The following is a 24,200-nucleotide window of genomic DNA, read 5'->3' as shown; positions in this document are numbered from 1 at the left end:
CGATGACGATGGTGTTGGAAATTTGGTATAACGCTCCAACAACTGTCTAAGTCGGAGCGGCGACTATGTAGAGAAGTATATGGCAAGTGCAGTAACTCTTGCAAATAAAATGTTTCTGACTTTCACTGTGGTTTCCATTTAGCGACCGATCGGAACTTACTTTCTGGACAACCCTCGTATTAGTGACACCCTCTCACATTGGTGCGATGTTTGGCAGACTTCTGAATATGTGTACCGCACTAAAGGTAAGTATGTGGCATTGTATACCATTGCAGCGTTAATGATTCAGTTCTAGACTAAGTTAAATAAAAATATAGCTGATCATAGTGAAGGGTGGAGGTGTGAAATGTTAACTGTGACATATAGGGGACGATCAAAAAGTTTCTGCCTGAGGGCGTTGCTGCAGCGTGCGTACACCGACTTGTAGAAAAGGGATTAGTGTGGCATTCGCGTCTTTCCGACGCTTATGCCGACTTTAGTACCAAACGCGTCCAAACGGGACCAACGTGCTGTTATTCTTTTCTTGGCTGCAGGGGAACAAATACGGCAGGCATCCATTGGAAAATGAAAAATGTGTGTGAGAGAGCATGTCTGTCGAAAACCACTGTACGGTAAAATTGCAACATGAGGTACTGCTGCTTCGTGATAACGCACGTCCCCTCACCGCAAATGTAACGCAGAAATCACGCCAACTCAAGTGGGATACATTCAAGCACCTGCCCTATAGTCCTGCAGTTATCAAGCCTTCGGTCCCTTAAAAAAAGGCCTTGAGGGGTCGACTATTCCTGTCGGACAATGATGTCCAGCAGGCAGCTACGAGCCGCGAGGGATTAGCCGAGCGGTCTAGGGCGCTGCAGTCATGGACTGTGTGGCTGGTCCCGGCGGAGGTTCGAGTCCTCCCTCGGGCATGGATGTGCCTGTGTTTATCCTTAGGATAATTTAGGTTAAGTAGTGTGTAAGCTTAGGGTCTGATGGCCTTAGCTGTTAAGTCCCATAAGATTTCACACACATTTGAACAGGCAGCTACGAACTTCTTCATGCAGCAGGAAACGGTGTTTTTCCAAATGGGTATCTTCAACCTTGCGCGTCAGTGCTCGCAGCGATTTTGCCTGGTTAGCATACCGATTCTGTACTGTACGGCATTCGAACGGAAACTTTTTGATCCCCCTTATACTTTCAGCTGTTAGTAAAACAAGAAGCTGTTTTCGTTTGATTGGGTAGAATGCTGATGAACTTCCTAGACAATGTCACAGTTTTAACTGAAGGCTGCAGTTGTCTTCCGAAAACATGCTTATAAAATGCCAAAAACCAACTTCCATAAAGCAACTTGCCATTGATCCGTAGCCTCTTACTCAAATCTCCCGTGCTGCTTAGTAGATACAGAGTTAACTGCAGCCGGCCGGTGTGGCCGTGCGGTTCTAGGCGCTTCAGTCTGGAACCACGTGACTGCTACGGTCGCAGGTTCGAATCCTGCCTCGGGCATGAATGTGTGTGATGTCCTTAGGTTAGTTAGGTTTAAGTAGTTCTAAGTTCTAGGGGACTGATGACCACAGATGTTAAGTCCCATAGTGCTCAGAGCCATTTGAACCATTTGAAGTTAATTGCAGCTCACACAACGACACATATCAATCGTACTTTCTCGCTCTTGCAGTGCTCCTTACGTGAAAACAAAGTTGAGTAAATAATCTGTGACCAACATTTTCCAGACGCTTTATAGTAGTTTATGGACAATAGCAGTAGGTGCAGAAACTACGGTCTATACGTGGCTGAAGAAATTCACAGAGACCTGCTCGTTCTGTGCACTCTGATACGTGCAGCAACTGGTGAGGAAACAGTAGCGACGGAAACTGCCGACTGCGCATGCGCTATGCAGTCCTCTCAGCGGCATCCGCCAACGCGATAAGCCAATGCGGGGCGAGGGACACGCGCCGTGGACAATGCAAAAGTTGCAGATTTCATAACAGCTGCGCTAACACGATTAATCTGCTGCTTACAGGCCGAAATTGTAGAGGTCGAACTTTTTATTCTTTCGTTTATTTCTGTTTGTAAACTGATTGAAATCCCCTTCCACAGAGAAGCCATTAGGGACAGAGTACTAGCTCAGCAGTGAAAGCAGATCTGTACACTTGTCATTGCTGAAGGCAACCATCCCAAATATCAACTGGAACAACTTACAGAAAAATTTCACACGTCATGTTGATCTTCTCAGGGTGTTAAGCGGGTTCTCGATTCATCGTTACATCACTTCCGTCAACAACGCACCAATTCACTTACCCTGAGGTTAGTAGACCATTCCGAACTTAGCTAGGTAACAACGGAGAACGTGGTTCCGCATTTTTTATTTCTTAACACTTATCGTTTAAGATGAAAGTTAATGTTCTGTTTTCAGTGTATCTTAAATGCATGGAGAGTTTTAATTTTATCTCTCTAGACTTATCAGGGCATACTAAAGGCCCTCATTACTCGCACTTCACTTTGTCAGACTATAATTTGGTGTTCGTAAAGATGCCATCCTGTCAGACAATTTTGGTATTTAATGTTTATTCTATTTTTGGAAAGTGTCTCGGTACTATTCTTGTTCTTATGTTAGGGCTATGATATCATATTGTTGGTGTAGAAGGGCAGAGCTGTAAAAAGCTGGTGAGAGAAGCTCGTTACGGAGTAGTGTACAGAAAGGTAGGAAACAGAGAGAGCATAGAGGGAAGAGACATGACAGAGAGAGAGAGACTTAAGGCTAATAAACAGACTTTATTTTCTGTCACTTGTTTCTTCCTGGTATGTGTTTGATGAGAGAGAGTGGGTAGGGGGAGGATGGGAGAGAATGAACTTCTGCTACGTTGATTCGAACTGATACGTTTTCAGTGATTAATATTTGTTAGCATCCGAAAATCTCTTCTGCAAACCGTATGAACGCTACTGCCTTCGAGAGCGTCGCTATACGGTTAGCGACAACCTTAGCCAGTGCCTCCAGCAATATGGCGCTGCTTCACTGTTGTCCGTCCGCAGCTCGTGGTCTCGCGGTAGCGTTCTCGCTTCCCGAGCACAATTTTGGCTGGTAATGACCTACAAAGACAGTTGCCGAATTGACATTTCGTCAGGAAGGAACAGAAGGAATTTCACTGAATGAGAAAGATGTGGCATATGTAATATTAGCCTGTCTGAAAGATGAGTCAGTGGAATGTGTGAAGTCATACACTCTCAACTGTGCAGACAACGTATATCCGAAGTACAATGATGACGATACGTGCTTAACAAGTGACAGTGTTATTGAAACAAGTTTCGAGCCCTGTAGTTCACCATCGTTGGCGAACAGGGAGCCACAAATCCCGTCTCCAGTGATACGTAATGAATGACAATCGTTATCCAAGGAGCGGGTAAGAAACAATCACGTACATGGAAGATCATCAGCAGCATAATAAAAAGTCAGTTACACTTCTGGCCATTAAAATTGCTACACCAAGAAGAAATGCAGATGATAAACGAGTATTCATTGCACAAGTATATTATATTAGAACTGACATGTGACTACATTTTCACGCAATTTGGGTGCATAGATCCTGAGAAATCAGTACCCAGAACAACCACCCCTGGCCGTAATAACGGCCTTGATACGCCTGGGCATTGAGTCAAACAGAGCTTGGATGGCGGGTACAGGTACAGCTGCCCATGCAGCTTCAACACGATACCACAGATCATCAAGAGTAGTGACTGGCGTATTGTGACGAGCCAGTTGCTCGGCCACCATTGACCAAACATTTTCAGTTGGTGAGAGATCTAAAGAATGTGCTGGCCAGGGCAGCAGTCGAACATTTTATGTACCCAGAAAGGCCCGTACAGGACCTACAACATGCGGTCGTGCATTATCCTGCTGAAATGTAGGGTTTCTCAGGGATCGAATGAAGGGTAGAGCCACGGGTCGTAACACATCTGAAATGTGACATCCACTGTCCAAAGTGCCGTCAATGCGAACAAGAGGTGACCGAGACGTGTAACCAATGGCACCCCATACCATCACGTAGGGGAATACGCCAGGATGGCGATGGCGAATACACGCTTCCAATGTGTGTTCACCGCGATGTCGCCAAACACGGATGCGACCATCATAATGCTGTAAACAGAACCTATATCCATCCGAAAAAATGACGTTTTGCCATTCGTGCACCCAGGTTCGTCGTTGAGTACACCATCTCAGGCGCTCCTGTCGGTGATGCAGCGTCAAGGGTAACCGCAGCCATGGTCTCCGAGCTGATAGTCCATGCAGCTGTAAACGTCGTCGAACTGTTCGTGCAGATGGTTGTTGCCTTGCAAATGTCCCCATCTGTTGACTCAGGGACCGAGACGTGGCTGCACTATCCGTTACAGCCATACGGATAAGATGCCTGTCATCTCGACTGCTAGTGATACGAGGCCGTTGGGATCCAGCACGGCGTTCTGTATTACCCTCCTGAACCCACCGATTCCACATTCTGCTAACAGTCATTGGCTCTCGACCAACGCGAGCAGCAATGTCGCGATACGATAAACCGCAATCGCGATTGGCTACAATCAGACCTTTATCAAAGTCGGAAACGTGATGGTACGCATTTCTCCTCCTTACACGAGGCATCATAATAACGTTTCACCAGGCAACGCCGGTCAAGTGCTGTTTGTGTATGAGAAATCGGTTGGAAACTTTCCTCTTGTCAGCACGTTGTAGGGGTCGCCACCGGCGCCACCCTTGTGTGAATGCTCTGAAAAGCTAATCATTTGCATATCACAGCATCTTCTTCCTGTCGGTTAAATTTCGCGTCTGTAGCACGTCATCTTCGTGGTGCAGCTATTTTAATGGCCAGTAGTTTATGATTTAGAATAAGTCCGCAGCAATATGGCCGTTGTGCATAAGAAAAAAGTATGGATGTTCAAGGGACGGTAAGATATATTTGTTACAAAAACCGGTTTTGGGGCGTTTCATGGACACTCGAGACAATTTGCAGGATGTGCATGATAGCGACCTACTACGCTATGCACATCAAATTCCGCGCGACATAGATTACAGTGATTTCGAGGGATGCAGTGGCTCGTTGCATAACTTCGAACAGTGCTACAAAATTGGAAGAGGTAAGATAAGCATCTACCTGACGATGCACAGCAAACTGTGGAATCTGCCCGAAAATTTGTAGATGAGATAAACGAACTTACTCGATCGTTCAGAAAGGAATTTGTTTCAACTCCAGTCAGCCGGGATTTGAAGAGGAAATGCATATTATAGGAATCCTGGAAATTAGAAGTACCTAGGGAGTCGTATCATGATCAACTAACATCGAAGTGTTAACGTATTCGTCTGCAATTATGCCGACTGTTAATCTGGATAATGAAGTGGCCTGAAAGTTATTTATTGAGCTGCGAGAAGTTGGAGGTGCTCTACCCCCCTACGATTCTTTCTCGTGTGCGTGATCTTGCAAGGGCAGTAGGGAATATTTACGTCACAGCAATCAAGGGTGGGAAAATTGGCTTAAGAGAAGTGCAACTATGTATGAGCACTACTTTTGGCCAATAGCTAGTCAAAATATCTTGCTTTTGTATGATTCCTCGTCTGCGTATTAAAATCATACTCCCTTAGAGCAAACTATCTCTCCTCAGATATTGCAGTTCATACCACCTGGAAGTACTGGACAAATTCAGCCTCTGGATGTTTGTTATTTTTCCGTACCTGTAAAGCATATTAGCGCAATACCTGCAGCACCATCTGCAGCTACGCCTTAAAAAATTGTTCAAATGGCTCTGAGCACTATAGGACTTAACATCTGAGGTCATCAGTCCCCTAGGACTTATAATTACTTAAACCTAACTAACCTAAGGACATCACATACGTCCATGCCCCAGGCAGGATTCGAACCTGCGACCGTAGCAGTCGCGCGGTTCCGGACTGAAGCGCCTAGAACCGCTCGGCCACCGCGGCCGACAGCTACGCCTTAAAGAATCGCCAGTTTATGATGAGCTCCACGATAGACTGTTTCGCATTCGCTTGCTTGCCATCACATTGCATCATCTTCGTCACCCCGTTACTCCAATACCATATTACAGACATTCTTTAAGAGTGGTCACCTACTTGAAAGTCCTGCACTGTTTGTAGCTCCCAAGAAGTTCGCCTTCGATCATGATGGTGCGAACTTTTGTTCTCACTCACTGTGGGGCGTCATTTTTCACTCGATGTTCATGGTGGAAATTGATGGTTTGTTTTGAACATTTCTGGAATGCCGACGACGGCCATTTTGTGAATGTTTTCAGATGTGTGTGAATTCCTAAGGGATCAAACTGCTGAGGTCATCGGTTCCTAGATTTACACACTACTTAAACTAACTTATGCTAAGAACAACGCACGCAACCATGCCCGAGGGAGGACTCGAACCTCCGGCGGGAGAAGCCGAGCAATTCGTGACATGGCGCCTCAAACCGCGCGGCCATTTTGTGAAGTATAATACACACATCCCAATGAAGATTGATTTATGCACCACCCGGACATTCATTCACTGTCATCCTCCTAGTGCACTTAGTGGCATTAACAGCTAACATTTTTCCCGTTAAATTAACACAACACTTTCAAATGAGCCTTACTAAAGACTGAACTTGTGATCTCGCACTCAGTGGGTTCCTCGTGAGACGTGATTGGCGCTGCGAGTCCGATAGAAAACCTGGGGCCTGGAACCATGTCGTAGAGAGTCGCTTCGCAGGGATGTCGCTGCCAGCAGAGTCGCGCGGGTCATGTCCACCCACGTGGAGCGATACAGCTGCAGTCACGGCGGCTGCTCCGTTCGTGACAAAACTACGAACGCGAGAGGAAACCAACTTCCTCACCGATCTGTAGCTCATACAAAACTACGGTGAGACTTGTCGCATGTTTCGACGGGATGACTACTGAGATTTAGGTTTCCGTGGTTTTCATAAACCGTTTTAGCGGAATCTCACTATGATTCCATTTAAAAATATGCGACCAATTTCCTTCCCCGTCCTGCTGCAAACCGAACATGTGTTCCCCCTGTCTACTGACGTTGTCGACTTGGGTTCTGACCTTAAGTCTATAATGACCTTAATCCTCTGTCTTCTTCTTGCGTACTTACTGCATGTTCGGTGGTATGGTAATTACTGCGCTCTTCTCGTATACAGTATCGAACATACCCGACAGCGGTTTGTGTCCATTCCTGGTTTTCTGCCTTCCGAGAGCGTGGTCGAAATGGCGTGACTGGAACTGGATTGAATCTTCAATGTAGCACAACATTTCAGCTTGTCATTATTATTCGTCACAGTCAATATACCACCAGGTAATAGCAACTTCAGTTTTAAAACTTACAATTAATACACTCTTTCCGCTGGAGGATGCCCTGCACTGTATGCGACAGGTTTTGTGTGTAACCCAGAATAGATGAATACGATTGCGACAGGCTGATCTTTTCAGTTGCTCATGATACTTAATTCACCTGAAGGTGAAATATGGGAGCCGGCCGGAATGGCCGAGCGGTTCTAGGCGCTACAGTCTGGACCGCTACGGTCATGGAAGTGTATGATGTCCTTAGGTTAGTTAGGTTTAAGTAGTTCTAAGTTCTAGGGGACTGATGACCTCAGCAGTTGTCCCATAGTGCTCAGAGCCATTTGAACCATTTTTTTTAAATATGGGATGCAATACACTTTCGCAAGTCTTGAGGTTCAAAATGGTTCAAATGGCTCGCGACGCACGGATACACGCCAAGACCGTAGGATCCTACGCAGTGCCGTAGGGGACCGCACCGCCACTTCCCAGCAAATTAGGGACACTGTTGCTCCTGGGGTATCGGCGACGACCATTCGCAACCGTCTCCATGAAGCTGGGCTACGGTCCCGCACACCGTTAGGCCGTCTTCCGCTCACGCCCCAACATCGTGCAGCCCGCCTCCAGTGGTGTCGCGACAGGCGTGAATGGAGGGACGAATGGAGACGTGTCGTCTTCAGCGATGAGAGTCGCTTCTGCCTTGGTGCCAATGATGGTCGTATGCGTGTTTGGCGCCGTGCAGGTGAGCGCCACAATCAGGACTGCATACGACCGAGGCACACAGGGCCAACACCCGGCATCATGGTGTGGGGAGCGATCTCCTACACTGGCCGTACACCACTGGTGATCGTCGAGGGGACACTGAATAGTGCACGGTACATCCAAACCGTCATCGAACCCATCGTTCTACCATTCCTAGACCGGCAAGGGAACTTGCTGTTCCAACAGGACAATGCACGTCCGCATGTATCCCGTGCCACCCAACGTGCTCTAGAAGGTGTAAGTCAACTACCCTGGCCAGCAAGATCTTCGGATCTGTCCCCCATTGAGCATGTTTGGGACTGGATGAAGCGTCGTCTCACGCGGTCTGCACGTCCAGCACGAACGCTGGTCTAACTGAGGCGCCAGGTGGAAATGGCATGGCAAGCCGTTCCACAGGACTACATCCAGCATCTCTACGATCGTCTCCATGGGAGAATAGCAGCCTGCATTGCTGCGAAAGGTGGATATACACTGTACTAGTGCCGACATTGTGCATGCTCTGTTGCCTGTGTCTATGTGCCTGTGGTTCTGTCAGTGTGATCGTGTGATGTATCTGACCCCAGGAATGTGTCAATAAAGTATCCCCTTCCTGGGACAATGAATTCACGGTGTTCTTATTTCAATTTCCAGGAGTATATATATATATATATATATATATATATATATATATATATATATATATATGTGTGTGTGTGTGTGTGTGTGTGTGTGTGTGTGAGTGAGTGTGTGACATTTTAAGGAATTACAATCTTATTAAATTACAATCTTATTAAAACCTCTTATTCTTATACGAGGGCTATCTAAAAAGTACATTACGTTTTGGAATTAAAAATAAATGAAGTATTGGAAATTTTTTTTATTATATACAGATAAAAGCCACACTCCAATACTACTTTTCTACATTGTTGCCGTTTAAATTAAGGCACTTATCGTAGCGATGGACGAGCTTGGAAATTCCTTCGTCGTAAAATTCGGCCGCCTGCGCCTTCAACCACGTGGTTAATCAGTAACCCGGTAGAAATACGATTTTTGTGGATTTCCTGGAAAGAGGCACTACAATAAACTCTCAAAGGTATTGCCAAGCTCTGCACAACCTCAGAAGAGCAATACAAAACAAGCGCAGGGGAATGTTGGGCTCAAAGATCTTGCTGATTCACGACAACCCCCGGGCCCACACGGCAAATGCCACTCGTGAAGTTCTCAAATCTTTTAAGTGGGAGTTGTTTCCTCATCCGCCGTACAGTCCCGACCTGGCACCGAGCGACTTCCACTTATTCCCAGCAATGAAGACGTGGTTGGCTATGCAGCGTTTTGATGACGACGCACAGCTTCAAGAAGAGGTAACCACGTGGTTGAAGGCGCAGGCGGCCGAATTTTACGACGAAGGAATTTCCAAGGTCATCCATCGCTACGATAAGTGCCTTAATTTAAATGGCAACTATGTAGAAAAGTAGTATTGAAGTGTGGCTTTCATCTGTATATAATAAAAAAAATTCCAATACTTTATTTATTTTTAACTCCAAAACGTAATGTACTTTGTGGATAGCTCTCGTATTTCATTCGTATATGAATTCTTATATTAATCGTTATATTTTATTCTTGTGTTTATTCTACAGGAAGATTTTGTGCATTGCCGTGGATGATACCAATCGTAGAAACACTCGAAACATAGAAATTCCGAACACCACCAGCGTCGCGTGAAGCCAGGTTTACCGTAGTGACATTTCTTCGTACGAAACTCAAGTGGGAAAGAAATGTCGTTAACACTGCTGAAGATTTCACGCATTGGCAATCTTTTTGCGGCAAACCACTTATATCGGATCAATTTACCGAAAACTGGCACTTGCGATTGATTATGATTCAAGACACACTACAGAAATTTCATCGAAAACAATTTCAAATAATTCTCCAGTTCATTTATTCTTTTTATTTTTTAATTCATTCGTCAAGCTGTTGCTAGACGAACGAGGACTACATTATTTTAGTATATATTGCAAAATATTCGTGTAGTAGTCTTCTACGGATATTGATAGATAAATGAAAAACAAAAATAAAAATAATAATCGAATTTCAAACATGGGGCGGAAAAGTGTGAGGCCGTAACCCTAGCCATTGTACCACTGTTTCAGTTCAACTATTTACTCGCTGAAAGGCACATAAAGTATCTCGGAAACTTTGACCGTCGTTTTCTCAGAAACAATCATCTACGGATAAGCCGATACACGTTCGTTTGTTGTTACCTCTCTTCCACTGAGAGAAGTTTCTGCAAAATCTGGTCATGGCACTTGCCGTTTTCTCCTCATATGTGACACAGCAAATGGCACCTACACTGCTATATTTCGAAAATAGTAACCACGAAGAAAACTCCAAGCTTTCAACCACTTTGCCACATGGGAGAAAGCTGTTTGACTTGTAAATAATGAATTAGCCACTGATCTGACACCAACTGAAGATGCATTATAAAAAATGCAAAACCGTGTGGGTGCACAAGTTAAACTTAATGTGCAGAATGCAAAAGGCGTTTTTCTTTTAAACTACTGCAGCTAAATTAATTTTTTGTTTGTTAGCAACTACATGTCTGCAGTACTGGTACACATATGGATTCTCGCGCCACATTACCTTAGCACGCCGCTATAGCTGCCAGAACAAAATGGCACAGCTCATTGATAACATGGATGATGGTGTGGTGATTCGTTTCCTGCATTTGAAAGAGAACAGCGCTGCAACAGCCCATGCTGAGTTGGTGGACGTGTTCACCAAAAATACACCGTCATATGTCACAGTGTTTAGAATGGCGCATATGCTTCCAGTGTTGACAAACAACACTGAATGAACAAGAAGTAGCGAACCATCTTTCTGTGCAGGTTCGGGAATCGCAAGAGAAGTAGAGGCCATTGTGCTCGAACACTTGCGTATTACAGTCGAAGCGATAGTGGGAAAAGTGCAAATCAGTCATGGATCAGTTCTCAATATCTTGCGTGACATTTTGAAATGACAAAGGTCGCTGCACGCTGGGTTCGCGCCTGCTGACAATCATTAAGAAAGCCAGACAAACCGAGACAACAGCTGAAATGTTGCAGCTACGTCAGGCCACTCCTGATGGTGTCTTTAGACTCCTACAGTCGAGGCGACGTAAGAAGATCCGTGACAGTTGCAGAGGGCTGGATGCGGCAGCATCGCGCGTCTAGCTCAACCAGTCACATATCGCGATTTCGTAAACGTTTCTATGGCAACACCTGTGTTATCACGGATCTGTAGGAAGGCCCTGTCTCGCCTGCACCCGTTTACGCCCCTCAGTTGAAAGCTGGCAACAGTGCTGTTAGCTGTCAGAGGTCTTCTTACGCCTTCTTCACTACACTCATTACGACCCTGAAACAAAGCAGTGAAAACATATAGATTCACCACCACTGTAAAGGTCGAAGACCGAGCCATCTTGGGGCAAGGTGACGTAGAGAGTTCTTTGAGACTGTCATGGTGCGGTGCTAACGGATTTTTCTCTTACGGGTCAAACCGTCACAGAAGCGTACTATCGAAATCTCCTGACTTGGTTACGAGAGACTCTCGAGACAAAGTGTCGCAGAAAGCTGCCCAGGGGTGGGGACTGTGTGCTCCCCAAAAGTGCCCCAGTTTGTTCTGCACACGACACCGTCATACATGCTTCTTCTTTGGGCCATCAAATCTTGCCCTTGCCTCCTATTCTCCTGACATAACAACCACTATTTTCTTCCTCTTTCGTCAAATGAAGAATCCATTACTTGGTGGGTATTCTGAAATTGACGAGGGGCTAATTTTTGAGATGAAATGTTTGTTGAACAGTCAAAGTCAAGACTTTTACAACAAGGTTGACAAGGAACTAATTTTCGAAGTCAAACGTTTGTTGAACAGTCTAAGTCAAGATTTGTAGAATAAAGGTCTCCGTCGTCTATTATTGGTAAAAATGTGTCGCACTGGAAGATTGAATATTTAGTGGAGGACGGACACCAGTTCTAACTCTCATGTTCACAGCTTGGACTTTTATAGGTGATAATTAATTCGAACCTGTGACCGCCCTCATACGTTAGGAGACCACGTACAAGTGCGTCAAAGTGTAAATGTGGAACTGGCAGCTATCTAATACCTAGTGTGCAAAGGTAAAAGTAGAAGACTGTTGGGCTTACTGGTCTTCTCCGCTGTGCTGCTGCCTCTTGCAGCACTCTAACGAGAATGTTACACAGTGAATAGTCGTAAGCAGGTTGTATATGCAGAAAGAAAGTATGCACTGCACACATGAATATTTGTCCCGCCAATTTTTGCTTTAGAAAGTCCGCAAATTTGCCGCCTCTGACGTAGTAAACTTTCTCCGCTACAGATAATAATTCTGTCTGCATTCCAGCTAAAGCACTCGTGTGTTAAGAGTATAGGCAGTTGTGTGAAGGTAGTATATTTTCAGTGGAAAGCGAGACCTGGAGCTTCTTTCGTGAATGGTAAAACTGAAGTTTATCATATTGAGGAAATGGAAGGAGCGACCTATATTTAACTTGAAAAACATTTTGTAGCCAAGATCGCAATAATTAATATTTACTGTTGACGACCGGTTTCGACAGCTGAAACTGCCATCTTCTGGTCTTCAAAAAAATCTTTTCCGTCATGAGTTTATCACTCATACCATGTCTTCATTATCGTTGAAAATATACAACACATTATAAATAGGTTTGTCAAAAGTAAAGGCATATACAGATAAAAAAGTCAATGTTACCACACGAAGCATTCCATATAGGCTTCTTCGTTCTTAAAATGCACGATATAGTAAAAATACACTTTTGTGTTAATGTTTCCGTTTACATGACATGTTTTATACATCATAGATACATCTGTCCAAGTATACGGCGCAACTCAGTTGCTTTTAATACGAGGGTTGTACAGAAAGTCACTTCCGATTGGTCGCAATATGGAAACCACAGTGAAAAACAGAAATGTTTTATTTGCAGGTGTTAGCTACACCTTCCATCTACTTCTCTACGTAGTCGCCACTCTGACTTTGAGATTTGCCATGGCTCTGTACCAAATTTCCAATACCCTCATCATAGAAGGCAGCCGCCTGTACTTTCCGCCAATTCTCAATGCAGAGTGCAGCTCATTGTCTGTACCAAAATGTTGTCTTCATAGCCAGAGACACATATGAGCAGAGATGAAACTCAAGGGGAGCCACGTTCTGGCTGCGCACTGACTTGAAAAAAGTCGTGATATAGCGTGTTTGCTATAAAGCTCAATCTAATCGCTTATCTCTTCGGATGCTCCGCATTTACATACTTTTACTAGACGATTGAGTGGAATCCATTCTAGAGTTTTTTGAACGTCAAGACCTGCGCCATCAACCTGCGCAGTACCGGGTAAATTCAGCGATCTATGATTAATTAATGCTAGAAGAGGGGCTGATCCTCTGTATATTCAATATATAAAGGAATGGGCATTCTATAAGGGCCGGTGGCCTTTCCACTCTCGAGTGATTTGTATTGTTTTTCATTTTCACACTCACTAAACTTTTACATCTGTCATTGTGGCATCTGAATAGCAATCCAACATAGGAATTGCATCGTAATCTTCCTTGGTGAAGCAATTTTGGAAGACAGAGTTTAATACGTCGGTCTTAATTTTGTTATCCTCCGTTTCAGTGCCACCGTGGTTAACGACATTTTGGCCAGACAACTTGGTCTCCAACGCTTCTGGCTTGTACTTGGTTGATGCGTTCGGCACTACTGTGGCTACAAAAAATGCGGTTTCCTTCCCAACTATGTTATGTTTACCCCGCCAACTGATTACATTTCTCAATTTATTTATTTATTTATTTATTCTGAGTCATTAGTTTCTGATTTTTGATGTGGCCCGCCACAAATTCCTCTCCTATACCTTTTTCTCTCAGAGTAGCACTTGCAGACTACGTCATCAATTACCTGCTGCATGTAGCCCAGTCTCCGTCTTCCGCCACAGTTAATACCCTCTACAGTTCTCTCCAGCACCATAGAAGTTACTCCGTAATGTATTAACAGATATTTTATCATCCTGTCACTTCTTCTTGTCCGTGTTTTCCGTATATTCCTTTTGTCATCGATTCTGCGGAGAACCTCCTCGTTCCATACCTTATTAGTCCATCTAACTTTCAACATTCTTCTGTAATGCCACATCACAAATGATTCTTTTCTCTTCTCTTCCGGTTTTCCCACCGTTCATGTCTCCCTAACTTACGAAACTGTTTTACATTACATTTCCGGCTATACATTGACGTCAGTTGTTTGCGTCACATGCAAATTTGTGTCGGACCGGATCCCGGATTTCCCGTTTATCGCGATCGGTCGCCTTAATCACTTCGGCTACCCGAGCACGCCTCCAGGACCGATCCAAACTTCCACATGTCACGTAGTCCCAACCGTCATGCTCGCACAGTTCGTGATTCCCGCCCAGGGAAACAAACATTATTTCGTCGTTTTAGCCCATCATGTATGGATACCTCATTGATGGATGCAATGTCTGATTCATACAGTGTCTGTTGTATCTTCACAATAAAATGTCCTTCAGACATGTATGGTTGCTGAAGTGAAGTGGTGCCTAAAATGACTATAAAATATTTGTCTCTCCCTGTGCGGGTTTCAGGAGTTGTGGGAGCATAAGGATTGTGACTATGTGACATATGGAAGTTTTGGTCGGTCCTGGAGGCGTGCTCGGAGAATCGAATGGTTAAGGCAACCCCTCGCTATACGCGGGAAATCCGGGTTCGAGTCGCGTTCCGGCACAAATTTTCATGTATCACGAACAGCTGACTTCAATGTGTAGTCGCAATACACCAATCTATTTTGTAATGTTTACCACAATTCTAACCGTCAGTGATAGTTTCTGCTCTTTCAACATTGTATAAACACAGACTTTGTAACCAACGATGATGAAATCAGTTTAGAGTACAAGAAGAATTTGCACAAATACAGAATTTTGGTCGTCCATCGTGACGCTATACTCACAACCTGGGTTCTCACGAAAAGACGACGTGGTGCCCCTCCTGTGTCGTGCTATCGCTGGTTGTTGTACAGCTCAGCTAACAATGTAGTCTGTCCTCTGGGGCGCTAACCGTGTGAGGTAACTGATGACTAGCAAGGCGTCGAGTGTAGCTCTCCTCTGGCCATCGATCCCGCATCCATGTGACAGTCACCAGATCCCGGTCCACGCGACCAGCAATGACCAGGAACGATAACCCGTAATACCGACAGGGCACGGTCCTGTCGCTTTCAAATTCTGACACATGCCGGTGGACATTACTCGTTCTTGTACGAGGCGTGACGTGATCTTCTGACCAATAACCATGCAGGTATAATAAAAGCGTGTTGTCATGACGTCACGAATTTGTAGCCCAAGTCCGCCATATTAGTTGCTGCCATTCATTAGCTTATGGTGCAAGTAATTTGATAAAAAAATGCCACCTTGCGACATTAACCGGTCTACTAATAATTCCGAATTATAATCTAAAGCAGGCGTGAGAAATCTCTGGTCACCCGCGAGCCTGATTCACAAACTTAAGCTCGCGAGCCTCCCTGTCACGTGTCGCGACAGCAGCGCTCCTAACGCACAAAGTCAAAACTATAGAGTAAGTGATGTTAATGTTTATGGGGTAATGCACCGATATGTTGTGTTACCCCTTTCCCAACACGACACGCCACTAATTGTGCCTCAAAACACCCATTTTTGAGACTACATTCATTTTATGTTCACCCCGTCTTCATAAGATTACGTCCACTGATGCGTCGTGAACACTGTTTCTTTACTGACGACGTTTCATAATAGCTGTCCATTACCAAATTCTGCAATCCCGTAATAAAGAAACCATGTTCACGACACATAACGGAATGTAAACGTAATAAGGCGTGATGTCATCCATCTTGAAACGCCGTCCTGGGAAAATATACGTCTATAAAAGAAACCGGTTGCAGCCAATTCATTATAAACTACCTTCAGTTTCAGCAGTTGCAGTGTTGTAAAACGGCCTCCCGGCCAGCAATGCTGTACGATCATTTCATTCATTTTTTCCACAACGGACAGGAATTATTTACTAATGTTAATACGAGTAGGAAATCCGAGGCAAGCTGAGTGTCGGCGGAAATATCCAAAAATACGTCCCGGGTGGAGCGTAATGAGAGCACCTTCTCCCAATCCCACGATTTCTGCCGCGGACCGGACTGATAAACCATACGCACGCCATATCCGGCTCGCGGGCCGCCGATTGGCCACCCGTGATCTAAAAGTGGACTCGTTCAAGTGATATTTTCGTTCACATATGGGAATTTTTGTTGAGCTGTTTACTTTTACTGTAGTGGTTTTATTTCTGTCATTTGACTTTGGATTTTCTATCATTCTAACTCTAAAAGCTCTCTGGCTGAATGCCGTGAAATGGCAAGATTGGATACCGACCAAACATAGCATCTATACCTACACGCTTACTCTGCAATTCACAGTTAAGTGCTTGGCAGAGGGTTCTCTACAGTTCCACCCTCGAACAGCGAGCGGGCAAAATCAACACTTGAATCTTTCCGTGCGAGCTGTGATTTCTCTTATTTTATCATGATGTAGATGGGCGCCAACAAAATTTTTTCGCCCTCTAAAAGTTGATTGAAATTTCACGAGAAGATCATCCTGCAACTAAAAACGCCTTTGTTTTAGAGTGCCACCACAATTCGCGTACCAAATCCGTGGAACTCTCTGCCCACTTTCGCGATAACGCAAAAGACCTACGCTACTCTGAACTTTTCCGATGTTCTAAATCAGTCCTATCTGATGCCACAGCACACAGCAGTACTCCAAAAGCGAGCGGACAAGCGTAGTGCTAGTGTGAGCAGTCTTTTTAGTAGACCTGACGCATTTTCTGAGTGCTCTGCCAATTCGTTCCCACAACATTCTCTATGTGGCCGTTTCAATTTAAGCTTTTTGTAACTGTAATCCTTGAGTATGTAGATTAACAGTCTTTAGATTTGTGATTTATCGTGTAACTGAAATTTAGAGGATTCTTTTAAGTACTCATGTGGATGACTTCACACTTTTCATTATTTAGAGTCAGTTTCCAGTTTTTGCACCATACAGATATCTTGTATAAATCATTTTGCAGTTCGTTTTGATCATCTGTTTGACTTTACAAGATGGTAAATGACAGCATTATCTGCAGACAGTCTAAGTGGGCTGCTCATTTTGTCTCCTAAATCGTTACCGTAGTTCAGAAACAACAGCGGGCCTACCGCAATTTCTGGGGGAACGCAAGATATTACTTCTGTTTTACTCGATGACTTTCCGTCATTTTCTACGAACTGTGACCTTTCTGACAGGCAGTCACGAATCGAGTCGCACAAGTTAGTCGATACTCCAAGGGCACGCAATTTGATTAGATGTTGCTTATGAGAAACGGTGTCAAAAACCTTCTGGAAATCTAAAAATATGGTATTAGTTTGAGAGTCCTTGTCGATAGCACTCTTTACTTCGTGAGAACAAAGAGCTAGTTCTGATACACATAAACAATATTTTCTGAATCTTTGTTGACTGTTTGTCAACAAATCATTTTCTTCGAGGTAATTAATAATGTTCGAAGGCAGTATATGTTTCAAACTCCTACTGCGAATCGACGTCAGTGATATGGGTGTGTAATTCTTTTGTTTCTCGAGTATTAGTGTGACCTGTGCAACTTTCCAGTCTTTTAGTACGGATCTTTTGTCTAGAGAACGGTTGTATATGACTGCAAAGTATGGTGATGTTGCATCAACATACTCTGAAAAGAACCTAAATGGTATTCTATCAGGACCGGAAGATTTGCCTTTCTTAAGAGCTTTAAGCTGCTTAACTGTACTGAGGATATTTACTTTTAAGTTACTCATGTTCTTGATTTGAATCCTGGAGCGTTTACTACGTTTTACTTGATAAAAGAATTTCCATGTTTTAATAACTCTTCTTTACTGGTACTGTCATCAGTAACATCACCATTGTTATCGCGCAGTGAAGGTATTGGTTGCGTCTTGTCGCGGGTGTACTTTACATATGACCAGAATCTCTTTGGGTTTTCTGCCAGATTTTTGGACAGAGTTTCATCGTGGAAACTATTAAAAGCATATCGCATTGGAGTTCGTGCTAAATTTCGAGCTTCTGTAAAACTTAGCCAATCTTTTAAATTTGGAATGCTTTTTTCGTTGCTCCTAAAAATGTTCTCGGCGTATTCGGGAAAAGAACACGGAACGAAAACATGTTTCGTCAGTCCATATTAAGGAAAATGAAGGACTACGAAAGAAGCCTTTTCATATCACATACTTCGCTTCTAGTTATTCGATACGTACTTATAGCAAAGAGGAATATACATTAACAAGGGGTAATAAGTCGTCTTGCTGGATCAAATATGCATTTAAGAAGAGGAAAACGTCTGAGATTGTCTTCCTGACATTGTGTTATTAGCATAAGCATTGTCACATTTTCTGTCTGAAACAACTGTTGCTCGCACACAACAGAAATTAAGAAGCAATCGTAAGTAGCAGTCTACTAATGTTTTGATGCATCTAACGTGGCGGCCTCGGCTTTAAAGCAACGTGGGGGTAAGTCTGTAGCACTGTCTCTGCTTATTATACCTCCATGCCAACAGTCAACATTCAAATGCTATTTCTGAACGAGAAAACCATGGATAGTTTTTCGTTATGTATGGAAATAGTTGAGCACCCAGCGTTGCCTGAGCTTGTATACAGGGTGTTACAAAAAGGTACGGCAAAACTTTCAGGAAACGTTCCTCACACACAAATAAAGAAAAGATGTTATGTGGACATGTGTCCGGAAACGCGTAATTTCCATGTTAGAGCTCATTTTAGTTTCGTCAGTATGTACTGTACTTCCTCGATTCACCGCCAGTTGGCCCAATTGAAGGAAGGTAATGTTGACTTCGGTGCTTGTGTTGACATGCGACTCATTGCTCTACAGTGCTAGCATCAAGCACATCAGTACGTAGCATCAACAGGTTAGTGTTCATCACGAACGTGGTTTTGCAGCCAGTGCAATGTTTACAAATGCGGAGTTGGCAGATGCCCATTTGACGTATGGATTAGCACGGGGCAATAGCCGTGGCGCGGTACGTTTGTATCGAGACAGATTTCCAGAACGAAGGTGTCCCGACAGGAAGACGTTCGAAGCAATTGATCGGCGTCTTAGGGAACACGGAACATTCCAGCCTATGACTCGCGACTGGGGAAGACCTAGAATGACGAGGACACCTGCAATGGACGAGGCAATTCTTCGTGCAGTTGACGATAACCCTAATGTCAGCGTCAGAGAAGTTGCTGCTGTACAAGGTAGCGTTGACCACGCCACTGTATGGAGAGTGCTACGGGAGAACCAGTTGTTTCCGTACCATGTACAGCGTGTGCAGGCACTATCAGCAGCTGATTGGCCTCCACGGGTACACTTCTGCGAATGGTTCATCCAACAATGTGTCAATCCTCATTTCAGTGCAAATGTTCTCTTTACGGATGAGGCTTCATTCCAACGTGATCAAATTGTAAATTTTCACAATTAACATGTGTGGGCTGACGAGAATCCGCACGTAATTGTGCAAGCACGTCATCAACACAGATTTTCTGTGAACGTTTGGGTAGGCATTGTTGGTGATGTCTTGATTGGGCCCCATGTTCTTCCACCTACGCTCAATGGAGAACGTTATCATAATTACTTACGGGATACTCTAACTGTGCTGCTAGAACATGTGCCTTTACAAGTACGACACAACATGTGGTTCATGCACGATGGAGCCCCTGCACATTTCAGTCGAAGTGTTCGTACGCTTCTCAACAACAGATTCGGTGACCGATGGATTGGTAGAGGCGGACCAATTCCATGGCCTCCACGCTCTCCTGACCTCAACCCTCTTGACTTTCATTTATGGGGGCATTTGAAAGTTCTTGTCTACGCAACCCCGGTACCAAATGTAGAGACTCTTCGAGCTCGTATTGTGGACGGCTGTGATACAATACGCCATTCTCCAGGGCTGCATCAGCGCATCAGGGATTCCATGCAACGGAGGATGGATGCATGTATCCTCGCTAACGGAGGACATTTTGAACATTTCCTGTAACAAAGTGTTTGAAGTCACGTTGGTACGTTCTGTTGCTGTGTGTTTCCATTCCATGGTTAATGTGATTTGAAGAGAAGTAATAAAATGAGCTCTAACATGGAAAGTAAGCGTTTCCGGACACATGTCCACTTAACATATTTTCTTTCTTTGTATGTGAGGAATGTTTCCTGAAAGTTTGGCCGTACCTTTTTGTAACACCCTGTATATTCCATTGTTCCATTAGTTCATCACCTCCTCCCACTCTCTCTGTCCATCCCCTTCTTCACCAACTCTCCATCCATCTCCTGCGCCCCACCTCTCTATCCACCTCCTCCACCCCGCCACATCCCTCCACTCTCGGCCCATCTCCTGCTGTCCCCCTCTCTGTCCATACTCTCCTCCCTCATCTCTCTGCCCATCTCTTCCTCTTTCGTTTCTCTGTCCATTTCCTCCTTCCCCTCTCTCTGTTCCTCTCCTTCTCCCCATCTTTCTGCCAATCTCTTCCTCCTCCTGTCTCTGTCCATCTCCTCCCCTTTCCCTTCTCTGTCCATCACCTCCTCTCTCCTCTCTCTGTACATTTCCCTCTCCACCTCTCCTTGTCCATCTTCCCCCCCCCCCCCCCATCTGTGCCCATTACCTCCTTCCTCCTCACTGTCTGCCCATCTCTTCCTCCCCTCTTCCTTCTCCAAGTTATCACGCTCACTCCAGTAGGAGGCTGGTGGTTCTTAAGCCCACAGTACTTCTTTCCAGATCGTAACTAATATGTGTACCAAATTCTGTTGAAGTTTTGACTATTTTTCGACTGTGACTGTCTAAAAACATACGTAAAGGTTTTTAACTACCGCTACTAGTCACAAAATTTGTTAACTAATGTATTATTTATTTATAGCGCGACATGTTTCGAGGGTATACCTCATCATCAGGCTATATGGCATTACAAAAATAATTTCACAATAGGATTATGCAGATGTTAAACAGTCTTTTCTTAAGTGCTGTGGTTACCCTGTGGAAGAAGAGAAAACCCAGTAAGAGGTGATGTCACTTTGTAAACTGGACTGATGTTTGCATGAAAATGTTTCGTAACAGTCACTCACTTGGTTCTTCTGGCGTGGCAGTCCCGTTGTGATGAGCTGAGGTGTTCCCATTTCTGTGGCTCTCTTGGCTTTCGATCACTGTTCACAAATTTTCACACACGTACCAGTAACTTGGAAACACTATCACAAAAACAAATCTGTAGTGCAGTGGACATTGTCCAATTTACAAAGTGACATCGCCTCTTCCTAGGTTTTCTCTTCTTCCACAGGATAACCACAGCACTTATGAAAAGACTGTATAACACCTGCATGATCTTATTGTGATATTGTTTTTTTATGCCATATAGCCTGATGATGAGGTATACCCTCGAAACATGTCGCACAATAAATAAATAATACATTAGTTAACAAATTTTGGGACTGGTAGCGGAGTTAATAACCTTTACATATTGGCTGAAATTGTTCTATGGTTTTCGGATGAGCTTCTTAACCATAGGTTTGCCCAGGTACGCACATCTCAAAAATATTTTACATATATTTACCATATTTCCACTTATTTGTACACATGTTTCATCTGTATCTCTAGGGAATTTCGCGCTGCAGTTTCATTTTCACCATCTCAGTGTTTATGATCTCATATCTTCTGAACGTCTTCATGTGTGTCGTACATTGATATAATTTTGCTGGTACATTCAGTGATATATCTGAATACTGTTCGCCAAATTTGTCGCGAATACGGTCAGTAGCAAAGATGTAATGCATTAAAACGTCATTATTCATGCGGAAGTTATTGCAAGAACAGCGAAAATGGAGTAAGCGATAAACTTTTTTGCTTTCATGATTTTGTGGGGGTTGTCAAGGAGAAAAAGTTGTGGAAAGATTTAAATTGCGTGGTAAGTTCGTTCAAAGTCAGTAAGTAGTCTCATTCTCAAATACTGGATGACTGAAGTACGGGTATTTGTGCGTCATCTGTTACTCTACTTTTCACCCTACTCCCCTTGGTGCGTAGGTGGTTCTTATCACCACTGAAATTCTTTCCAGGCAGATATTCTTTCCAATTTTGGTTGAAATCGGTGCAGTGATTTAGGGGGACATGTGGAACATACATCCATGTATACACATGTACATCAAGTTTTATGTACGTATATAGATGGTGTGATTGGCATCTACTTTATGCATATGTGGTGAAGTGCACACCATTTAGCATAGTTTTCGCCTTCAAGGTGCAGCAGTCTTAATGGCCAGCGGTGCAAGTACAGCTACCTCAACAAATACTTACCATTCGTCCTGAAAAACGCTATGTCTCTTGACTGGTGCAAATTTCATTTATTTCTTAACATTTAAGGCACCTTATAATATAGCCAATGTCAGTTTGAATAGATGTAACCGCAATATTTTGTTACACCTTCTCCAAAGACGCTTCATGCAAATCTGGAAAGTGGTGACTATAGCACGTCCGTTGCCTTGCTGCTTATTGCTGTCCTGTTGCGACGTACCTGCAGTGACGGGTGTTGTGTCCACAGCGTGGAAGTTCGTCAAGCTGACGGAGGTCGCCGTCTCTCCCGACGCCGACGACCCGCATGCGGCAGGCAGCGTCGCCCTCGTCAAGGACGGGTGAGTAGGGCAGGCCCTTTGCCTAGGCCCAGGCCTCCACATGTTCTGACACATGTGCTGTCGAATCCACTAGTACAGCTACTACCGCTTACGCCAGAAGTAGTTATACTATATGGAAAGGACACTCTTTGTTACTGCTTTGTTTACTACTTTTCAGCTCTTTTTTCACACAAAGTTTCTCTGTTGTCTTCTTTTTCTTCCATGGAGAAGTCTTCGTTTTAATTTTGACGGTGGTAAAAACAGTTGCAAGAAAAGCTGAAAACGAAGCATTGAATAGCTCTATTTGTAATACTGAGAACGTCTTACATGGCAGGCAAACAATCTTCTCTATTTATCAAATGCAACGTCCGGACTGATTGACTGACACGGTTCTAGGCGCTGCAGTCTGGAGCCGCGCGACCGCTACGGTCCCAGGTTCGAATCCTGCCTCGAGCATGGATGTGTGTGTTGACCTTAGGTTAGTTAGGTTTAATTAGTTCTCTGAGTTCTAGGGGACTGATGACCTCAGAAGATAAGTCCCATAGTGCTCAGAGCCATTTGAACCTTATGACTGACTTACACATTATCGTCCAGCTCAAACCGCTAAGGATAGAAACCTGTAATTTGGAGATAGAAACCTGAAATTTGGATCTGGTGTTGATCTTATACTGCAGGCATCATTTAAGAAGGGACTTTTCGAAATTCCACCCCTAAGGGAGCGAAATAGGGGACGAAATACTTTTTGAAAATATGTCACTATTAATGCAATTTTGCAGCTAGAACGAAAACTGGTGTTTGGTTTCTCGGTCAGAAATAAACAAATACATGTTTCAACAGTTTTGAAAATTTAACCTCTACGGGGTAACATAGTGGGCGAAAGTTTTATTGAATGTAGTTCACAATGACAGTACTAATAAGGTATTTTTAAAGCTGCAGCTATGAAAATTGGTATTTGGCTTATCGGTTAGAAATTTTTAAAAAATACGCGTTCCAGCGTTTTTGGAAATTCACCCACTAAGTACATTCGGAAAACACTATCCTTCCATGGCCTTCATTGGAGCTCAAAGTTTAGAAGATGTTGCAGTTTGTGAACAACATAAAATTCGATTAAACAAAAACAAAAATTCTATGCAGAGCACGCAGTCTACACGAGCTAGTTGCTTATGAAGTAATGAAACATATAAATAAAACAGAGAAGGATACAGGCAATATAAACCAATTATCAGAAGAAGATACGGAAACGCATTACAGCGACTTATGGTACAGCGACAAACAGATTTTATTAGTACAGAATGTGTAAGAGCGAACTATACTCGAGCGACCTACTAACATATGAAGAACTTGATGTAATTCTTACAAGAAGAAAAACTAGAAAGGCAAACGGGAAGGAAGCAATAACTGCTAAGCTTATATAATATGGTGGTATGTCGCTAAAATTAAAATG

The 24,200-nt window shown here is 43.9% G+C and overlaps 1 protein-coding gene across 1 annotated transcript in view; it reads left to right on the top strand.

Moving 5' to 3' along the window:
- LOC126174787 (uncharacterized) overlaps positions 1-24,200 on the top strand; it is a 299,993-nt gene that overhangs the window by 153,713 nt on the left and 122,080 nt on the right. Inside the window, exon 6 of the mRNA XM_049921152.1 lies at positions 22,687-22,777. Coding sequence (XP_049777109.1) covers positions 22,687-22,777 — 91 coding nt within the window. The remainder of the gene's footprint in view (positions 1-22,686; positions 22,778-24,200) is intronic.

This window comes from Schistocerca cancellata, chromosome 3 (genome assembly GCF_023864275.1).
Source record: "Schistocerca cancellata isolate TAMUIC-IGC-003103 chromosome 3, iqSchCanc2.1, whole genome shotgun sequence".
NCBI classification, from domain to species: Eukaryota; Metazoa; Arthropoda; class Insecta; order Orthoptera; family Acrididae; genus Schistocerca; species Schistocerca cancellata.
The sequence above is the reverse complement of the archived record's forward strand: the minus strand, read 5'-3'. Positions and strand labels throughout refer to the sequence as shown.